Here is a 19,609-nt window from a genome sequence, read left to right as displayed (position 1 = left end):
GAAAGTGGCGGCATATTGTAGTGGATTAGTAGTATTCCAGAGATCCAAGGTAATGCTCTGGGACCTGGGTTTGAATCCCACCATGGCAGATGGTGAAATTTGAATTCAATAAAAATCTGGAATTAAAAGTCTGATGATGACCATGAAACCATTGTCAATCGTTGTAAAAACCCATCTGGTTCATCAATGTGGTTCACTTTAAGGAAGGAAATCTGCGTCTTACCTGGTCTGGCCTACATGTGACTCCAGACCCACAGAAATGTGAACAGGGGTAATTTGGGATGGGCAATAAATGCTGGCCTAGCCAGTGATGCCCACATCCCATGAACGAATTAAAAAAAAGGACATAGTTCAGTAGATGATGATTATGGTTATTTCAACATCAACTGTTTCCCATAAATATTTAATGGTGATTTTAAAATTCCGATCCTTCATGGATCCCTCCATGGCCTCATCTGTAATCTCCTCCAGTCCCACAACCCTCCAATATTTCAGCACTAATCTAATTCTGGCCTCTTAAGCATCCTTTATTTTAATCGCCACCATTGGTGACTGTGCCTTCGGTTGCCTGGGCACTAATCTCTCTGTCACTCCACCTTGCTTTTCTCCTTTACCTCTTTGACCAAGATTTTGGTCACCTGTCCTAATATTTCCTTATGTGGCTTGGTGTTATATTTTGTTTTATAATGCCTCTGTGAAGTCCTTCGGGAATTTGAATGTATTTAAGCGCTATGTAAGTACAGATGCTGCCTTCTGTTCACTGGCGTCTTTTATAGCCGCTTCTAGTTTACTATCTAGGCCTAGGAACTGGATGTATGTTCTGAAAATGGCTTTGGTCTTGTTAGGATGACCAAACACCTGACATTTAGGAGAATATCATTGTTGGTGATAAATGGAGAGACAGCCATAACTGCTAGTAGTCTGCTTTCAACTTGTGGCAACAATTTGTGTATATAATGTACGCTCCTTCTCTGCATCTTGCTTGGTATTAGTTACAGTGAGTGGCTTGGGCATAGCATGTTGAGCTACAAAATTAGTGATGTCCTCAGCTCTCTCTCTCTAGATAATAACTTGTTTCTACATTTGGATTTGGGCTTTGTAGCATGTTTCAGATCCAGGGGACGGTTAACAGTCACATAACAAAACTGGACACTTCAGCAAACAGCTCTAGGTCCTGGAAGAATGTTCAATCTGTGGATCAGGGAATACGAGGATCAAAAGCTTGTCACCACATGTTGTTGGCCAGAGATGTATAGGTGAAATGGTTGCTCAGTCACTTAACTGCCAATTCTTCACACCCATTCTTGGTGTAGTGACCCACTGTGGAATTAAATCATCAACTGGCATAGATCATTGGTCTAGTTGCATCAACATCATCTGTTTGCATACGAATGGCTCCTAAACCAACTGCACTGCTATCAACATAGATCTGCATTGGTCTACTGATATCAAATAAATATATCACAAGATGGCAATTGCCCATTGCTTGGTTTGCAAAAGGTTGTGATTATATCTATCTTCACATTAGAAATGCTTTTGCTGCTGAAGATGCATTGATTTCCATTTGTATCACTTCAGATCATTATGTTGCAATATAATGGCTCCATTATCAAGCTCTAGCAAGTGATATCCAAATATCAGGTTTAGCTTTGGAAAAAAAAAGATCCATTTACCCCTGAGAATCTTTCCTGGGTTGGCATATCATGTTTTCATTGAATTGCTTTGTTTGCAATGTACATGTTACAATACTCATTAGGATTCCTGGGATGGAAGACAATTAATTGAGGCAAGACATATTACAAGACTATCTGCATCTTCAGTTATACCACTGTCCTCCAACTTTTAACTTTGACTTAGTTTTCTTCCTATACATAATGACATACATGCTTAGAGAACAGCCAAGCCAGTTCTGTTTTAGTTGTTTTCGCCATTTAATGTGTAATTTATTGTTTATAATCGACTGCAAGTTGCCTTATAATTCATGTTTAACTTATGTTGACTTGGAGTTTTAGAGAATAGGAAGGTACCTAAGATAGTATTCAGTTATGCTTTGTTTGACTCTTGTAAAAATTCTTTTGTTTTAAACCATGGAAACTTGTGCCTTCGTTCTGTCAGTAAACAACAGGGATTTTGGATTTTTTTTTTTAAAGTTAGTGGCCTCTACCAAGATTGTAACACAAAGAAGAAGAAAGTGTTGCAATGCTTGAGTTGTATGTAGACCAAGCAGACAACCAGGCTTTCCATCCACATTGCACACATCCACTGAGATTGTCTACTTGCTATGTTTGCTACCTTTACAAATGGAAGAAACTGGATCTGCACATGGTGTAGCTTCTGTTGAGCATCAGAACAAGCAAACAATAGACTAGTAGCTTGATTGATCATATTTAGGGAACACCTGAAGTCAATGATAACTCTAATCTGTGCACCTTGAAAGTGTACTATTATTGGCTTGTTACTGATTACTTACTTGACGGTGTTCTGTTCTCATCTAGTGAATGAATATACATCATTTGTAGAGGTGTAGACAGTAGGTTCTGATTCAATAACTTGATACATGCTGCATGGTTTTTACCAGCTATATGTTCACCGATAGGCACCTGGGTTACCATGGCTCATCCAATGTTTCTGTGGGAGGTCTATGGTGGAATGACTGATAACACTGAAAGGGGTCATTTTCTTTCCAACATTCAGGACATACTTTGTCTTCTGTTAGAATATTAGCATCATGGGATCATTTCCATGATAGTTATAGTACACACATGACTGGTGGCGTCCTGGCTTGATGGTGGATTTATCTTTGAGATGATGTGATTTGCTTTGAACAGTTATGCTGTTGATAGGAACTTGTTGCTTAGTTTCCACATTCAGCACAGCAATCAGTCAGATCAAGTGCTCTTGACAGTTCTAAAACATCATAGAAAGTAAATTATTTCTTCAGGGATTGGTGGCACAAATTTTGAGACAAATCGTCTTCTTTAATCCAACGGATTTCATAATCTGCATTGGCAAAATTCCATTTTGCTGCTTATTAACGTGGATATGACAGATTCATTCTTATGCTATTCAGCATACAGAAATATGTTTAATTCATATGATGCACTTTGCTTGGAAGTGGAATGATCACTTCGGGCTTTCTTTACCTTATCTTATATTTGCATTATGTTCAACATCAGACAGCATGTTGAATTTGTAAACGTTCTATCCAATAATGCAAAAACAAAGTTCCACCTTACATCGTACCAGTGATAGCAAAACTTATCATGGGACAACAGAACCATTTCATTTATTTCTCTCACCTTGAAGGAACTAAAGTAGGCTTGTTCGAAAGGTCACATGTGGATACAATGAAACAACCTTGAGGCCCTATTACTAGTATAATTGAATTGTTACTTAAATGGATTTCGATATATGAAATTTGTTGGATCTATGATTATTGATTCATCCGGACATAATACTGACTTTAGCTAAATAATGCAGATATAACCTACAGCAGTTAATCATCCTCACAGCTCCTCGACATTATTCATAACATCTCACAAGACATTGTCACCACAAAAATGTCATGCTTGTGTCATGGAGATATTAATGTCTATAATGTTATTGGAAATTATTTTAAAATTGGAATTGTAGTAGGGTCTGTGTGTATGTCTGTGTGTAGTTTAATTGGATTAAAACCAGCTAGTCTGGGTGCTTTGATGTATAGTATCTTGAGATATTAATTAGATAAATGCAAGTTAGAAGGTAAAGAGGACATTTGCATTTGTTGAATTAGCCTTTCAAGAGAACGGGTAAAATCTTGCACCTAGCTAGGAAACACCAAGCAACATGATTATATTACTAGTAAATTTGGTGGAATGAAAGGATTATTGTTAAGAGAGATAAGATTAAAAACCTAGTAATACAATGGAAATATACATTCAAAGGGAAAGGTAGAGGAGTTTGTGTGTGCAAGTCAGAGGCATGTAACATCTAACTAGCCTGTAAGCCTACAACTGTGTGCAAAGGAACCAAATTGCAAGGGACCTCATTTTGAATTCGTAAGGTCAAATGTACTTTGCTTGGTGTCTGTTTAAAGTCTATGGATTATTGTTGCCTTGGTAAAGATTTACCTGGGAGTGATTAATCTGATGATTTGTTTAGAAGTTATTATGGTAGTAATTTGTAGACATGTGTATGTGTTTAAATTTGTTGTTATATTAATAAACGTTTAATTTAGTTTTATGTAAAAAACCTTGAGGCGGTTTTATTACTGAATTCAGAGCTGCATCTCAAGCATACCAACTGAAAATATAGCTCAGTTGTTCAAGTTTCCCTCTGGGATTTAAACAACTCAGCCTTTACCAGCTGCTGTGTCATAACACTTGTCCTTATAAACAGTGATTATTGATTTTCAGGAAAAGTCCTTGGTTGTTAAAGTGATACAATCACTGCTTGGTATTTATTCACTTAGGAAATTCCTAGTTTCCCCTCTAGTGTCTGGGTGACTAGACCACAATGACACTTGCCGAGATAGGATTTCATCAACAGCAGTAAATCCTTTAGTACCTCAGCCAAGTGACTATTCTTCATGCGTAAGCACCAGTGGTGACTGTGAATGGAATATTTGACTATAGAAAGCAAGTGTGATCCTGTCTCCACCTGATATTAGCAGTACCCACCAGTCACTAGGTAGTGTTCAGGATTTGGAACTCAGGATTATATTTGACCTCCTAATCCAAAGTAACGGAGGCCAATGTAGTTCCCATTCAGTGATATTTTAAAGAAAGACATTTTATTCAATATGAAGCCAATTTTTCATGGTGCCCTATAAGGTAACAGTCACAGAATCTTAAACAGTTTTTTGTGACATATACAATGGTAAAGACAGGATTGAGATCTATGAGCCTGAATTTCCTCTGGTGCTAATCCCAGTGGCTATACTTGGGTTGTTCACAATGGTCCCTTCCAGAGCTGACCCTGGTGGTGGGTGCGAGCACTACTTCAGGCACTTCTCAGATGCTTATCATGCACGCTGGTAACTCTGGCACCTACGTCGTTGCATTTCTCAGGCTCCGTAGGCCAGCCAGGTTCTCAGTTGGGGGTGGCGGTTGTGTCGGGGGATCTTGGCCCTTAGCCTTGGTAGAGACCCTATCACTAATGCCTGTGTACATGTGGCAGCACCACTACAATGTGATCATTGCCAGCTCAGGAGTGCTAACTCCGAGGTTAAAGAGTCCTCACCCCTTGCTCCACCCTTTGACTATCATTCACCTTGTAAGAGGCAGTCAGAGGTTTCACCCCCTTACAAAGCAAAGAAGAAACAATGCAGACCAGAAACAACAAGGCCCCTCCAATTTTGCTAGGTACAAAGTTAGAGAATGGATGGTTTTATTTTTGCCCGTCTCTAATTGTCCTTGAGAAGGTAGTGGTGAGCTATCTTCTTGAACTGCTGTAGTCCGTGTGGTGTCAGTACACCCACAGTACTGTTGGGAAGGAAGTTTCAGGATCTTAACCCAGCGACAGTGAGGGAATGGCGATATAGTGTGTGTGACTTGAAGGGGAATGTACAAGTGATGTTCCCCTGCATCTGTTGTCCTTGTCTTTCTAGGTGGCAGAGGACATGGGTTTGGAAGGTGCTGTTGAAGGAGCCTTGGTGAGTTGCTGCAGTGCATCTTGTAGATGGTACAACTACTACCACTGTACGTCGGTGGTGGAGGGAGTGAATGTTGAAAATAGTGGATGAGGTGCCAACCAAGCAAGCTGATTTGTCCTGGATGGTTTGAGCTTCTTGAGTTTTCTTGGAGCTGCCTCATCCAGGCAAGTGGAGTCCAGGCATGTATGCTTGGCTAGGAGCCAGGCATCTGTTTGAATAAATGAACACCTGATCTCCAGTGGAAACATTGCTTGAATGACAACTCATGCTCTCTGATCGCTGAAGAAAATTTCAGTTAAGTAGATTCAAGTGTTTGTGGTTTATGAAGCTTCAAAGGGCCTGGATGACTGACACTTTATTAGCTTTCAGTCCAGAGCTGTTTTTCCATAGGGGAAATTTATGAAATATATTTTTCACAGTTTTTTTTACACATCCCACTTTACACTATGATGTTCATTGGTTCTAGAAAGTTTACAGTGGGTCAACAGTCACGAAAGTACCAGATCATGGCATGAGGGCATTAGGGGACATGCTCAGTTTGGATTCCACCAGAGCCTCTCAGCTCCTAACCTCATTACAGCCTTGGTGTAACATGGACAAAAGAATTTAACTCAAGAGGTAAGGTTAGAGTGACTGGCCTTGAGATCAAGGAAACACTTGACTGAGTGTGGCATCAAGGAGCCCTAGCAAAATTGAAGTCCATGGGAATCAGGGAGAAAACTCTCCATTTGTTAGAGTCATATCTGGCACAAAGGAAGACGGTTATGGTTGTTGGAGGTCAATCATCTCAGTCCCAGGACATCGCTACAGGAGTTCCTCAAGGTAGTGTCCTAGGCCCAACCATTTTCAGCTCTTTTATCAATGACCTTCCCTCCATTATAAAGTCAGAAATGAGGATGTTCGCCGATGACTGCACAATGTTTAGCACCATTCGCGACTCCTCAGATACTGAAGCAGTCTGTGTCCGTAAGCAGCAAGAACAGGACAACATTCAGGCATGGGCTGTTAAGTGGCAGGTAATTACCATCTCCAATAAGAGAGAATCTAACCATTTCCCCTTGACATTCAATAACATTGCCACCACTGGGGGTTACCAATGACCAGAAACTGAACTGTACCAGCCACAGAAATACTGTGACCACAAAGGCATGTCAGAAGCTGGGATGTCTGCAGAGAGTAACTCACCTCCTGACTCCCCAAAGCCTATCTGCCATCTACAAGGCACAAGTCAGGAGTGTGATGGAATACTCTCCAGTTGTCTGGATGAGTGCAATTCCAACAATACTCAAGAAATTTGACACTGTCCAGGACAAAGCAGCCTGCTTGTTTGGCACCCCATCAACCACCTTCACCATTCATCCCCTCCACTACCAACGCATAGTAGCAGCAATGTGTACCATCTATAAGATACAGTGCAACAGCTCACTAAGGCTCTGTCAGCAGTCCCTTCCAAATCCACGACTCTACCACCTAGAAGGACAAGGATAGCAGATGAATGGGAATACCATGACCTGCAAGTTCCCCTCCAAGTCACACACCATCCTGACTTGGAGCTACATCGCCATTCTTTCACTGGATTGAAATCCTGGAACTCCCTTCCTAACAGTACTGTGGACGTTCCTGCAACACATGGACTGAAGCAGTTCAAGAAGGCATCACACCACCACCTTCTCAAGGGCAATTAGGCATGGGCAATAAATGCTGGCCTAGCCAGCGACGCCCACATCACGTGAATAAATTAAAAGGGGGTGGGTGGAAGGGCACAGCCTGACATAGAGGGCATGAAAGGGCATAGGGAGTAGGTGGGGGGAGGCTTGAGGTGGCATGAATGGGGCATGGGGAGTGTTTGGAGGGTGAAGGGGGTGTCAGGGATGAGGACTGGAGGGCCTTTGTGTTTTTTTTCCACTGAGACAAGTCCCACTCCACCAAGGCAACCCTTTTACACAGCCAGCCCTGCATTTGGCAGTCCCTGTGGCTGCCTCTGCACTTCCTCCTGGCCCAAATCCAGCCTACACCCTGCCCCCAACAATGAAGATTCTGCCTTGGCGGGCACTTTCTCCTAAGGCTGGCAGGCCGAGCCAGTAATTTTACCAACTCCCCAAGGATGAAAATCCAGGCCAATGGATCAGTTAAATGCAACAAAAGGCACTGACTGACTTTTGCCCACTTAAATGAAATCGGTTGTAATAAACGAACATTAAATATTTATATACTTACAAAGTGCTTTATTGTGCTCCTGAAATGTTATAAGGCAATCCATTATGTTTGGTGAACAATGATTGCTATTTAGACAGCAGAAAATAAATACAAATTTAATAAAATACTGCTCAGTTTTAATGCTGAAGACAACAGCAGGTCAGGGGAGTGAGGTTTGGGCCTGGTGCAAATATGCCAATAGGAAGGAATAAGAGCTGAAATATCTGCAGACCAAAGGTTGGTAAGGGACCTGCCCTGATAAGCTGACGAGTGACATTCCCTGACACAGGGTAAAAGGCTCTGTGCTCAGTTCAACTGCAGAGGAGGAGTCATGGAACTGGGACAAGAACTGATTGGAAAGGAATTGGATGTTAACAGTTATGTGTCAATCTGACACCAGTGTGTTGTGCAGGAGAACCTCGAACAGCAATGTTACCTTTGATGATCAGCTCAGCAAAGTTAGATACTCCGGATCCTTTCACAGATCGACTCACACATCGATACAGATCCTGGTCTTTCTTCGTCACCTCATGTAGCTGAAATGTTGCCAGGATACGCTTGGGGCTGGTGCATTTTAGCAGGGCTACTGGGATGGTACCTCTGTGCTGCCTCTGTGAACAAAATTAATGCGATCATGTTCAAACATAACGGCGGCTTTGAGAAGAAAAATTGCAAAAAGTTAGTTTAATCAGGAGGCCGCTCAAACCATACATTTTGACTCAATGCAAAGTGGTTTTGCACTGACGTAAATTGAACGGTATATTTTGGATGTAATGTCACAAAAAGTGCAATTAGGCAAGAGGCGTAAGCTTCGTGCTGGTCCAATCATAGAATCTTTAAGCACCAAAGAAGGCCATTTCACCCCGTTTCCGATATTATGGAGAGGCATCCATTTGGCAGTCTGGGAACTTTTTAAGGGAGTAGATACGCTACTGTCAGTGTGGATGGGAAGATGCTAGTATTGGAGTAGAAGCAGAAATAATTTGACTCCCATTGCACTGGAAACTGAAAACAAAACCTCCCCCTGCCCCAAAGAAAATCCCCGGCCACATCGCCAATGTGGTCTTCAGCCTTGTAATTTTGTGATATCAGAATACCACTTCAGAATGAGGAAGTAAAAACTGATTTGTTACAGGCTGCACAGATGCAGCCTTATAAATGTCAACCATGGCTCAAGTCATTTGCACTCTAGCTGGAGTCAGAACATTGTGGGTTCAAGCTCCAATCCAGAGATTTGAGACAAAATCCAGATTTACATTTCATCTTCCTCACTAGATGGTAAACCAAGGTATAGGTTAAAGGTCCCATTGCACTACTTTGAAGAAGCACGAGGGAGTTCTACATTGTGTTCTGGCAAATGTTATCCTCCTACAACAACACTAAAACAGATGATTTGGTCATCGTCACACTGCTGATTGCAGAACCTTGCTATGCACAAACTGGCTGTTGCATTTCCTACACCACAAGAGTGACTACACTTCAAAAGTACTTCATTGGCTGTAAAGTACTTTGGGACATCAAGATCTTTAAAGGTGCTATAGCAATGGAAGTCTTTTTTTTCATTTGTCTCTTTCTTCCTTGAACAATTTTTTAATGTGAGCAGGGAGCTGTCTATCCCAGAGGTTCAATAATTGTATTAACAGGCACAGCTCTCTGTTGGGTTCACATCATTGATTAACCAGCTCTAGCAGGTGTCAGGTTGAAACAGGTACAAGAACTCCCTAAAGCTTTTACCAAGAACAATCTAACTCACCATTTTCTTATATTGTTACAGCTGTTCACTGACAAGAAAACATTATTAATTGCTTTATTATTTATACTCGAACAGCTGTTACATGCTTCATTTAGTCAGTGTGAGTTTAAATCAACAGACTCACAAATGGTAATCATTTAGACTAAATCAACTTAGCAAGCTAAGCAACAGCGTAATCTTTCTTAATCACATATTTCTCCCAAGTTCATTAAAGGCCCAGAAAATGGATTTTAACCATGCTACAGAACAGGGTTGGAGAAATTAGAGCTATTGTCAAGCTGAGGTCAGAGAAAGCAGGGCTAACATCAACCTGGGGTTAGAGACTGAGCAGGTTTTAACATAAATGTGGGGCCAGAGGGCAAGAATAACATGTTTGGGAAAGGGCTGACTGAAACCTGGTTGTCAGAGCAGAGTTAAAGGCAGAATGAGGCTACAGCGAGCAATATTAACAGGGATCAAGGAAACAGCACAGCCAGCAGCACTGTGTGTTTGGAGAAAGCCAGCCTTACAGCAGCGGACAGAGTTAGCTGGGCTTGCATCACTGTGAGCTCTGAGAAAGCAGGACAGACAGCAAATTCATAAATTCCAGGTCTGTGCAAAGATCGGGTGAAGCTGCTTTGTACAAGTCTTTCTAATGAAGTATATGTTGGTGGTTTTTCTAACTCCTGCTTATTCATCATATTATTTAATATTTTTTCTTTTTCAAGCAGCTATCTAATTCCCTTTACAAAGTCTCAGCTTTAACGAGTATGTGGTGAAAAATTTAACATCCAAAAACCTCCCCTTTTATTTTTTTTGAGTTGTCCTAAATTAACTTCTCAACAATGAACAATCCACCACAATTGTCCTTATCATGATCCTTCATAATCCTGAAGACCTCTATCAGATTATCCTTTAACCTTCACAACTCTTGTCTCCTTTTGTAACTATAATCACTTATCCTTGGTAATAGCCTAATGAACCTATGTTGTACCTTTTCCATTGCTTTTATGTATTTCCTGCAATAACCAAATCCAAAGGAAAAAAAGAACTTGTATTTATATCAAGTCTTTCATCCCCCTCATGACATCCCAAAGTGTTATACAGTCAAATAAGCACATTTGCAGTGTAATTATTGTTGTAACATAGGAAGCCAAAACACAACTATGGCCTGACGTCTTGTACATGTTCGATATTACTTTCTTACTTTTGTATGCCACATCTTTGAATACAAAACTAAAAATGATCAAGATGGCTGGCACAACAGCGTACTGAAAGTGTCTGTTGTCTAGCTAATGAAGAAACTAAGATTTGTGACGACAGATACTGAAATCTATTACCTGGGTATGAGAACATTGGCTCATATATCCAGAGTTTGCCTACCATGGTCTCATTGCAAAGACGTGAACAACTACTGCTGAAATGTTACACCGTGCTCAAAGGAGTAGGGTGTGTATCCATGCGATGATCAACAGGATGGTGCAATGCACTCAACTTTTCATGGTGAGTTGTGCTGTTCACCATACATTTGTGAGGAGTTCTGCATAACTATTGCCCACCTAGCCAGGGCTCAAAGCTGTGCTATTTACTTGTTTGACAATCATCTGATCACTATTTAATTGTGAGAGATAGGCAGAATTAAAGAACAACTGTCTGAAGAATGGAAGCTTGGAACCAAGTCAATTATCCAAGGCAGATTTAGTAATCTGATGCCCAAGTTAAAGGGATCTGTAGTATATTAGAGCACAGTGGATAAAAACCAACCAGTTTTGTTCATTATTGGAATCAGGAGGCATATACCTGTCACTGGAGGCTGGGGCTCTTCCCTCCAACTCTAGATAGCCTTGCAGGACAATGACTTAATGGGTTATGTGGTCCTAGTTGTACAAGCAGCGCAAAGCTGACTGTATTGCTCTACATTAACCGGCATGGACTCCGTGTGCCAAATGGCCTTATTTCATGTCATAACTACCCTGACTTTATAAAGCTTATCAGTGACCAACCATTGTAAGTTGTGTGGTTTTACTTGGCTAAACTCCAACAGCAACATTGCACACAAAGCTCGATTCTGCTGACTTGCTTTTAACTAAGTCTAACACAACTGAAACAAATGATTGCATTAATTCAAGGTCTTTCACAGGGGTTGGTGAATGGAGAACATGCTGCAATTTCTATTTCATTTTAGGAGAGGTTGCAATGGATGTTCCTTTAAAAGTGAATCTTAAATGTTAAAACCATGACTGTTTTGTTCAGAAGGAAAGAGATCCCTTTCTTCCCTCCTGCAACATTAACAGGTAATGAAATATCTTTCTCATTTCACAGCAACTAAATGTTAGTAAAACAGAAATTTACAGTAAGTGTAGTTAACCACTGGAGATGTTAACCATTGATGTCTCTTTGACATATTTTATACTTCCACCTTTTTCTGTGATCCACAAAATGCGTGGAGATTGAAGGGACAAGGCAAGGCCAATGCAAAATTTATATTTCACATTTGATCGTGAAAGTTTTGATGACCGAAAAATTGACTTTCTTACCTGCAGCAAGAGTCTCTGCGTGTCGGCCATTCGCCCAGCTGCCACACACTGGAATGTTGCATTCTGCCCAGAATTCGTCTCCACATCTCCAAGCCGCAGAAAGTGCGGAGTTTTATCTGCAAACATGAATAGGGACTGGATGTTCATGCTTTCATTGAAAACTCTTCATTTACAATTAGGACAGTGACCAAAAAGCATGTCCAATTTGAGAATTGGATAAGCCACTTCTGGACTGAGATGCCGAGAAATTTGTTAAATGTAAAGTAAATGACATAATGTAGCTTTTCATTCTTTCTTCTGTACACTGTACACATGAGAGGTTCATTATGAAGGCTGTGAAGGTTTTCAATTAAATTCTAATCAAAAGCAAAGCAAATATTAAAATTCAAGCAATAATCCCTCCCTCGTGTCCAGTTTTAAAGTTGGTAAATGTAGTAAGCCAATCCCCAATGCTATGTGCCAACACGTGGTTCTCGCACGATTCGTTGCAGATGCAGTACGTAAAAAAGTCAATGAGAGATTTATAGAAAAAAGCCTCCGTCAATTTAGTCTTTAATTTACCTCCTTTTGGGAAAGAAACCTTGGTTTTGCTTAGCATCTCCCTGGTGACCAAGATAACATTTGGAACTCAGAACCATATCCTTAGAACCTGTGACCTAACCATAACACTTACTGACAACATCCTTGCAGGCCTCACTCTATCTTCTCTTCTCTATTTGTTTGCTAAATTAAAATGGAAATCGAGGCACCAGCTAAACTAAACAAAAAAAGATTAACAATATTTGAAATAATTGAAACATTTAGAAATGAGGATGAGCTGATGGCACAGTGGATTAGTGCCTATGACAGGGACAGTAGGTTGTGGGTTACACTGGAACATACAAACATGGAAAAGGGCACCAAGGATGGTCTCAAAGTTTGAAAAACACAATGGTTTATTCGGTTTCTCTCAGAATTTTACAGCAGAGGAGGAGGATATTTAGCTCAACTCATTGGTAGGTATCCGGGCTCGCTAAAACAAAAACACCCTCCAAAACTCATTCCTTGAAATATAATCCATGTCATTCAGTCCTTTTTTTTTGCCTGTGTCTCACCAGTTTGTTCTTAAACTTGCTGTCATGAATTCCTTTACAATACCCATGAGTGCCCATGCCCATGATCCAGAAGGCAACTTCCTGATCCCTCAACTATTTCAGAATACAAGTAATACCAGCCACTTCACCAGTGAGATGGAGCAAGAAAAATAAAACAGGTTCACCCTGGACCACTCTGGAGATCCTCCTAATTATTCAGTGTAGTAAACCTAACACCTACCTATCACAAGACAGACAGTGGGCTATCCAGAATTTTCTGTAATGGAAATCAGATATCCAAATATATTAACAGAATAAAGTCTGAATTTTCCCATTGCTGTGCATTAATTGTGATGTGTAAATGTCACTTATCAGGATACTTATATCACCAATGAAGCCAACATCACATCAAGCCTTGATCTCCAACCTCTCCTTGCCCCATATTATTTTGCTGAATGTCAGGTTTTGTACTTGGCAAAAGATGGCATCCCAAGATTAAAGACAGAAAAGTTTGGGAAGAGCAGGGGGAAAATAATATCTATAAAAAAATGCTTGTTATAGTCATGTAACGTTCACCACCTAAATTCAGAGCTTGGCTATCAAAGAAGCACAGCAACAAACAATATTGAACATAATTGGCTTGAACACAGACATGATACTGTTAAATAAATTACATAAGCACTAGGAGTGACTAATATTGTGAAGTCTTTGACAGTAGGGTTGTGCTGATTATTCATTTATAACAGATCATGTATTTTGACAAGAATTTAAATAATTGATCAATCAACTTATCACTCAGCCAGCTGTTAAGAGCACATCACAGCATTCCACGGGCAAAGTTTTGACGCATTTTGATTTCTGAACATGATATTTGGCACAGATTTGGCCCATTTTCACTAGGGTCCATGTACACAAACAGCAAAGTTTTTAGTGAGGTTAATTCCAATTGAAAGCAATGTATTTCCAGGAGCATGAACTACAATAACACAATGACCAGAGAGTTGTTGAGAAATAGTCTAACTTAAGAAAACCTGGGATGGAAGCAGAACTTACAACAGCATTTGAAAGACAAATTGGTTGGTACTTGAGGAATAAAAATTTTAAAATGATATAGAAAAAAAGGAAGGATTTGGGAATAAGTGCACGCACTTCCAAAGTGTTGGCATAGAAACATTGGCAAATGACCTCTCCCCGTGCTGGAAAATTCTATGATCATGATTCTATGGGTCAGAGAATAATTGCCTTCTATGGCATTTCACTGGGTCATACAGTGGTCAGAAAGATTACATGACCAATCCTTGATCTGTGTTGAGCAAGTTAGCTATGTTCGGCTAGGGAGCAAAATTAAGCAATGTTAAGCACAGTCAAAAAAAAACACTGACTCTCCAACTAGCTTCACAAAGAAAACCTCACAAATGATGGGCCACCTTCCTCAGGCAAAGTACAAGAAGGCTGCCCACATGAGTAGGCATATTTAGCAGATGACGGGACAATGGCAGGGGCAAGTAATGACTAGTTTCACAATGTTCCTCTGCTGGCATGGACCCTTAGTAACATCAAAGCTATTTCATGTATAACCTTCTCACCAACATGTATCCAGCTGCAGTGAATCTCTGCAGCGGAGCTTTGTAAAATGATCTTTTAATGTAGAATGCAAAGGTTTGAAACACAATGTAATGGTGTAGCATCTAGATAGATTATTTCTCTACTTTCTATGTAAAAGCAGACAGCACACAAGAGCCCAACTAATAACCCCCTACCCCAGAGAACTTATAGAAGAAATCGGCACATCATCATCAAAATATGCCAATGACCTCTCTTGGTCCAAAGGGTCGATCAGAATGTTCAGTATATTGTGAAGTCTATCTCAGACACTGCACCTGTTACCCTCTCTTGCTACCAACCAATTACATGCTATAACTTTTCTTCTGACCATTTCAGGCGTCTGCAGACAAATACTACTGTGCTAATTAGAGGCCAGTTGTCGATGGAACAGCAGCTTTTCCTTTAGAATTATCATTGCATAACAGAATAATAAACAGCAGATGAAAAGCACCGGCATAAATCAAGAAATAAAAACAATACTGGGGAACCAAGAAAGATTAAAATTATCCATGATTAGTTTAAGCTTTTGGGGCTATTAGGAAATTTGAAGGTGTGGATGTAATTTGTCACGAGAAATTTGCATTTGTGAACATGCTGAAATTTGACCATGTAAATTAGTCACAAAAACCAAGTCAACAGCTATCATCATGTTCATTGCAGCAAACCCTATAATACTGTAAGTGCTTAATTTGCAAAAGAAGAAACATATAACGAAGGACCAACCTGGTTATTATAATCAAAGACAGGGGTTAGATATTTCAGCCTGATTATAACAGCAGCATTGAGACCAGCCTTCACTGCTAAATTTATAGAAGTGTACATCTGTAAAGAACAATAGTTTACATTAAATTTTAAACTGTACTTCAGTTCTTTCTATCATGAAGAATCCGAATTAGACCAAGGCTTTTGCCATTAACATTAAATTTTAACATTAAATTTATTATTCCAAAAATTGTTAATTGCTTCATTCCAATCTTCCATCCAATATTCTTTAAAAGTTAGTTCAGCTATCTTGTCTCTGTTGGCTTTCTCTAATTCAGCTCCAATCTTCACCTATTCTAATCGATCTATCCCCTTAATTTATTCAAAATGGTATCCCATCACAATGGTCCAGGCTCTAAAAACTGCTCAATGTTCAGTTAACTACAAATAATTAAATTTATCAAAAAAAGACTGTGGGGGATACTTTGGTAGGTTGAAATAATGGTGTTGTAAGAAGAATGAAAAGAACTAGGAAAATACCACTTAAACACTGGCACAGTGGCTAATTTCTTCAACGTCAGGGAATCTATTTTCTCTTGCAGTGATGATGGTGTACCAGTGAAGCATGTGACCACCACAGGCAGAATGCACTTGACAGATATCTATCTAGGGTCCATTCTATCAGAAATAGGTATCTCTAGTCAAAGAATCTGTGCATTGCTTTTAAACCTTTGCCTTCAGAGCAGATTTTCAAACCCTTTGGGAATGTTTAGTAAGCTGCTGCTTGTATTTTTGAGTAGGAGGGAATTACCATTCTCAGTTAAATTGGACCATTTTGTGTTGAGTGCAGCCAGAGCTTTAAATGTTCTAAAGCCATATTGCTGGAAAGAGTGAGCACATAGGCATATCTTTCAACTGCCAAGTAATAACAAAATGGAGATATATTTGTAAAGCCTTATAACCCGCTTCCTATTCAAAGGAGTATCACAGTTTTATTCTGTGATAGTAATACCATTAAATCTCCAGGTCATGCTAACCATCCATTTCACTCCTCCTTGATGCCTTTAAAATCCAAGACTGACTCATTTCCAATTTTTCATTCAGTAGAGGATATCATAGAAATATAATTTCATAACTTCCCACTCACCCCAGAAGATCAGAGATTCTAAGGTACATTTACTTCTGTAGGCTGTCAAACTTTCTCATTGAGCCAAATGTATGAGGGCCCGGGTCTCAAGGAGCAACTGTCATCCTTTCTTGAGGACTTCATTAATTTTTATTAAATCAATCAAGCAGACTATTTCCATGGTTCAGTAAATAAATTAAGTATCAGGACTGCTCAGAGACCTTTGAAAGATTGTAAGCCAATTACTGGGGATGATTTATATTTGAGGGGTTTCCTTCCAATTAATGGAAATCCTGAGTACAGCTGACATATCATTGCTCTCTCTGTTCACTGTTGCTATGCCCTCCTTCCCTTATCATCTCCACTGCCACCTCCGCCTCACATCCATTGATATCTCTGCTAAAACCCCATAGCAATATATTAAAAGAAACTGCAAAGAGAAAGGTCCTTTCTACAGGTCCTCACCACAGCGGAAATGATCAGAAGATACCAGAAAGTCTGCCTTCCTGAGAGTTGAGAGTCTTTGCAGCATTTGACAGAAATGAACCTTGTTCAGAACCTTTTAACCAATTTATTAAAAATAACACAGAGAAATTTCTAGCCTACAACAGAGTGAAACGAGAAAAGCAGATGAAAATCTGCTACCAGAACCAGAACCTTTTAACCAATTTATTAAAAATAACACAGAGAAATTTCTAGCCTACAACAGAGTGAAACGAGAAAAGCAGATGAAAATCTGCTATCAGCATTAAATATAGATCCTAAAGCATATTCTTAATCTGAGGACAGTGAAAAGATTCCTAGTCCTATCTGTCTCCTTTTCACCATAAACGTCCAATCTCTCTACACCTCCAACCTTCACCAGGACAGCCTGCATCCTTGAACAAAGACTCAACCAGTCCCTACCCACCACCTGGCTGAACATGTTCTTACATCGAACAGGTTCACCTTCAACCCCTCCAAATAAAAGGTTTTGCTATACAAATCTGGACAGGTCCTGGTTATGCCTGCCTTTTCATGGGATATATGGAATATTTCTTGTTCCAGTCCTACTTGGGTTCTCTCCCTTGCCTCTTTTTCCAATACATTAATTACTGCATCAGTGCCAGTCCCTCTTTCCAAGAACTGGAAAACTTCATTGGCTTTTCTTCAATTTCCACTTCTACCTTCACATGGTCCACATCCAACTATTCTCTTCCCTCCTTCGACTTCTCTGTCACCATTTCTAGGGATAAGCTGCCAACCAATATCTACTGCACGCCCAGCTACTCCCACAGCTATCTGGATTACACTACTTTCCACCTTGCTACCGCGGAGGATTCTATATTCCATTCTCGTAGTAGCTCGGTCTCTGTCACGTGTCCTGACCAATGATTCCGTTATGTCCTCCTCTTACCTCAGTGAGGATTCCCCTCCACTGTACTTGACAGGACCCTCAACCTTTTCAGTTCTATTTCCCGCGCTTCTGCTCATACCCTTTTCCCTGCCTCCCAGAATCACAATTGATTTTCTTTGTCCTCACATTCCACTCCTTCAGCCTCCACATTCAATGGATCCTCCTCCACAATTGTCTCCATGTCCACCACCAAATTCATCTTCCACTCCCCTACTAGATTCTAAACAGGCTATTTTTTCTAATGACATCCAGGTCCGCACTTACAACACCTGCTCCTCTTCCCACAGAAACCTACCCATGGAAACACAAGAGAAGCAACACCTGCCTATTCACATCTTCCCTTTGCTGTTGCCCTTCCCCAGACCCTATACTTGAAAGGTTGCAGAACTGAAACATTAACTGTATTTTGCTCTCCACAGATGCTACCTGACCTGCAGTGTATTTCCAGAATTTTCTGTTTATATCTCCTAATAAAAGTGTTATCGAAAAGAGGTGAGCATGATCATTTTAAGGGAGGTGATGGCGTAGTGGTATTGTCACTGGACTAGTAATCCAGGGACCCAGGGTAATGCCCTAGGGATTGGGATTCAAATCCGGCAGATGGTGGAATTTGAATTCAATAAAAATCTGGAATTAAAAGTCTAATGATCACCATAGAAACAATGTCAATTGTTGTAAAAACCCATTTGGTTCACTAATGTCCTTTAGGGAAGGAAAGCTCATCCTTACCAATTCTGGCCTACATGTGACGCCAGACCCACAGCAATGTGGTTGACTCTTAAATGCCCTCTGAAATGGCCTAACAAGCCATTCAGTTGTATCAAGCTGCTACAAAGCCTAAAAAAAAGGAATGACAGACCACCTGGCATCGGCCTAGGCACTGGAAACAACAATGGCAAACTCAGCCCTGTTGACCCTGCAAAGTCCTCCCTACTAACATCTGGGGGGTAGTGCCAAAATTGGGAGAGTTGTCTCACAGACTAGTCAAGCAACAGCCTGGAATAGTCATCCTCACAGAATCATATCTTACAGATAATATCCCAGACACCACCATCAGCTTCACTGGGTATGTCCTGTCCCACTGGCAGGACAGGCCCAGCAGAAATGGTAGCACAGTGGCACACAGTCGGGAGGGAGTTGCCCTGGGGGTCCTCAACATTCACTCTGGACCCCATGAAATCTCCACAATTCAGGTCAAACATGGGCAAGGAAACCTCCCGCTGACTACCACGTACCGCCCTCCCTCAGCTGATGAATCAGTGCTCCTCCATGTTGAGCACCACTTAGAGGAAGCGCAGAGGGTGGCAAGGATGCAGAATGTGCTCTAGGGGGGAACTTCAATGTCCATCATCAAGAATGGCTCAGGAACACCATTACTGACCAAGCTAGCCAAATCCTAAACGACATAGCTGCTAGACTGGGTCTGTGGCAAGTGGTGAGGGAACCAAGAGGGAAAAACATACTTCGCCTCATCCTCACCAACCTGCCTACCGCAGGTGCATCTATCCATGACAGTATCAGTAGGAGTGACCACCACACTGTCATTGTGGAGACGAAGTGCCGCCTTCACATTGAGGATACCCGCCATTGTGTTAGGTGGCACTACC

General features: G+C 40.7%; 1 protein-coding gene across 7 annotated transcripts in view; it reads right to left on the bottom strand.

Moving 5' to 3' along the window:
- Positions 1-19,609, bottom strand: part of ptprub (protein tyrosine phosphatase receptor type Ub) — an 818,938-nt gene that overhangs the window by 348,348 nt on the left and 450,981 nt on the right. For all 7 annotated transcript variants that reach the window (XM_041212606.1, XM_041212611.1, XM_041212608.1 and 4 more), the window contains 2 exons: positions 12,101-12,216; positions 8,268-8,442 (listed from right to left, as the gene is read on the bottom strand). In XM_041212606.1, coding sequence (XP_041068540.1) covers positions 8,268-8,442; positions 12,101-12,216 — 291 coding nt within the window. The remainder of the gene's footprint in view (positions 1-8,267; positions 8,443-12,100; positions 12,217-19,609) is intronic.

This window comes from Carcharodon carcharias, chromosome 19, assembly GCF_017639515.1.
Source record: "Carcharodon carcharias isolate sCarCar2 chromosome 19, sCarCar2.pri, whole genome shotgun sequence".
Taxonomy (NCBI): Eukaryota; Metazoa; Chordata; class Chondrichthyes; order Lamniformes; family Lamnidae; genus Carcharodon; species Carcharodon carcharias.
This window is presented reverse-complemented; position numbering and strand designations above follow the sequence as displayed.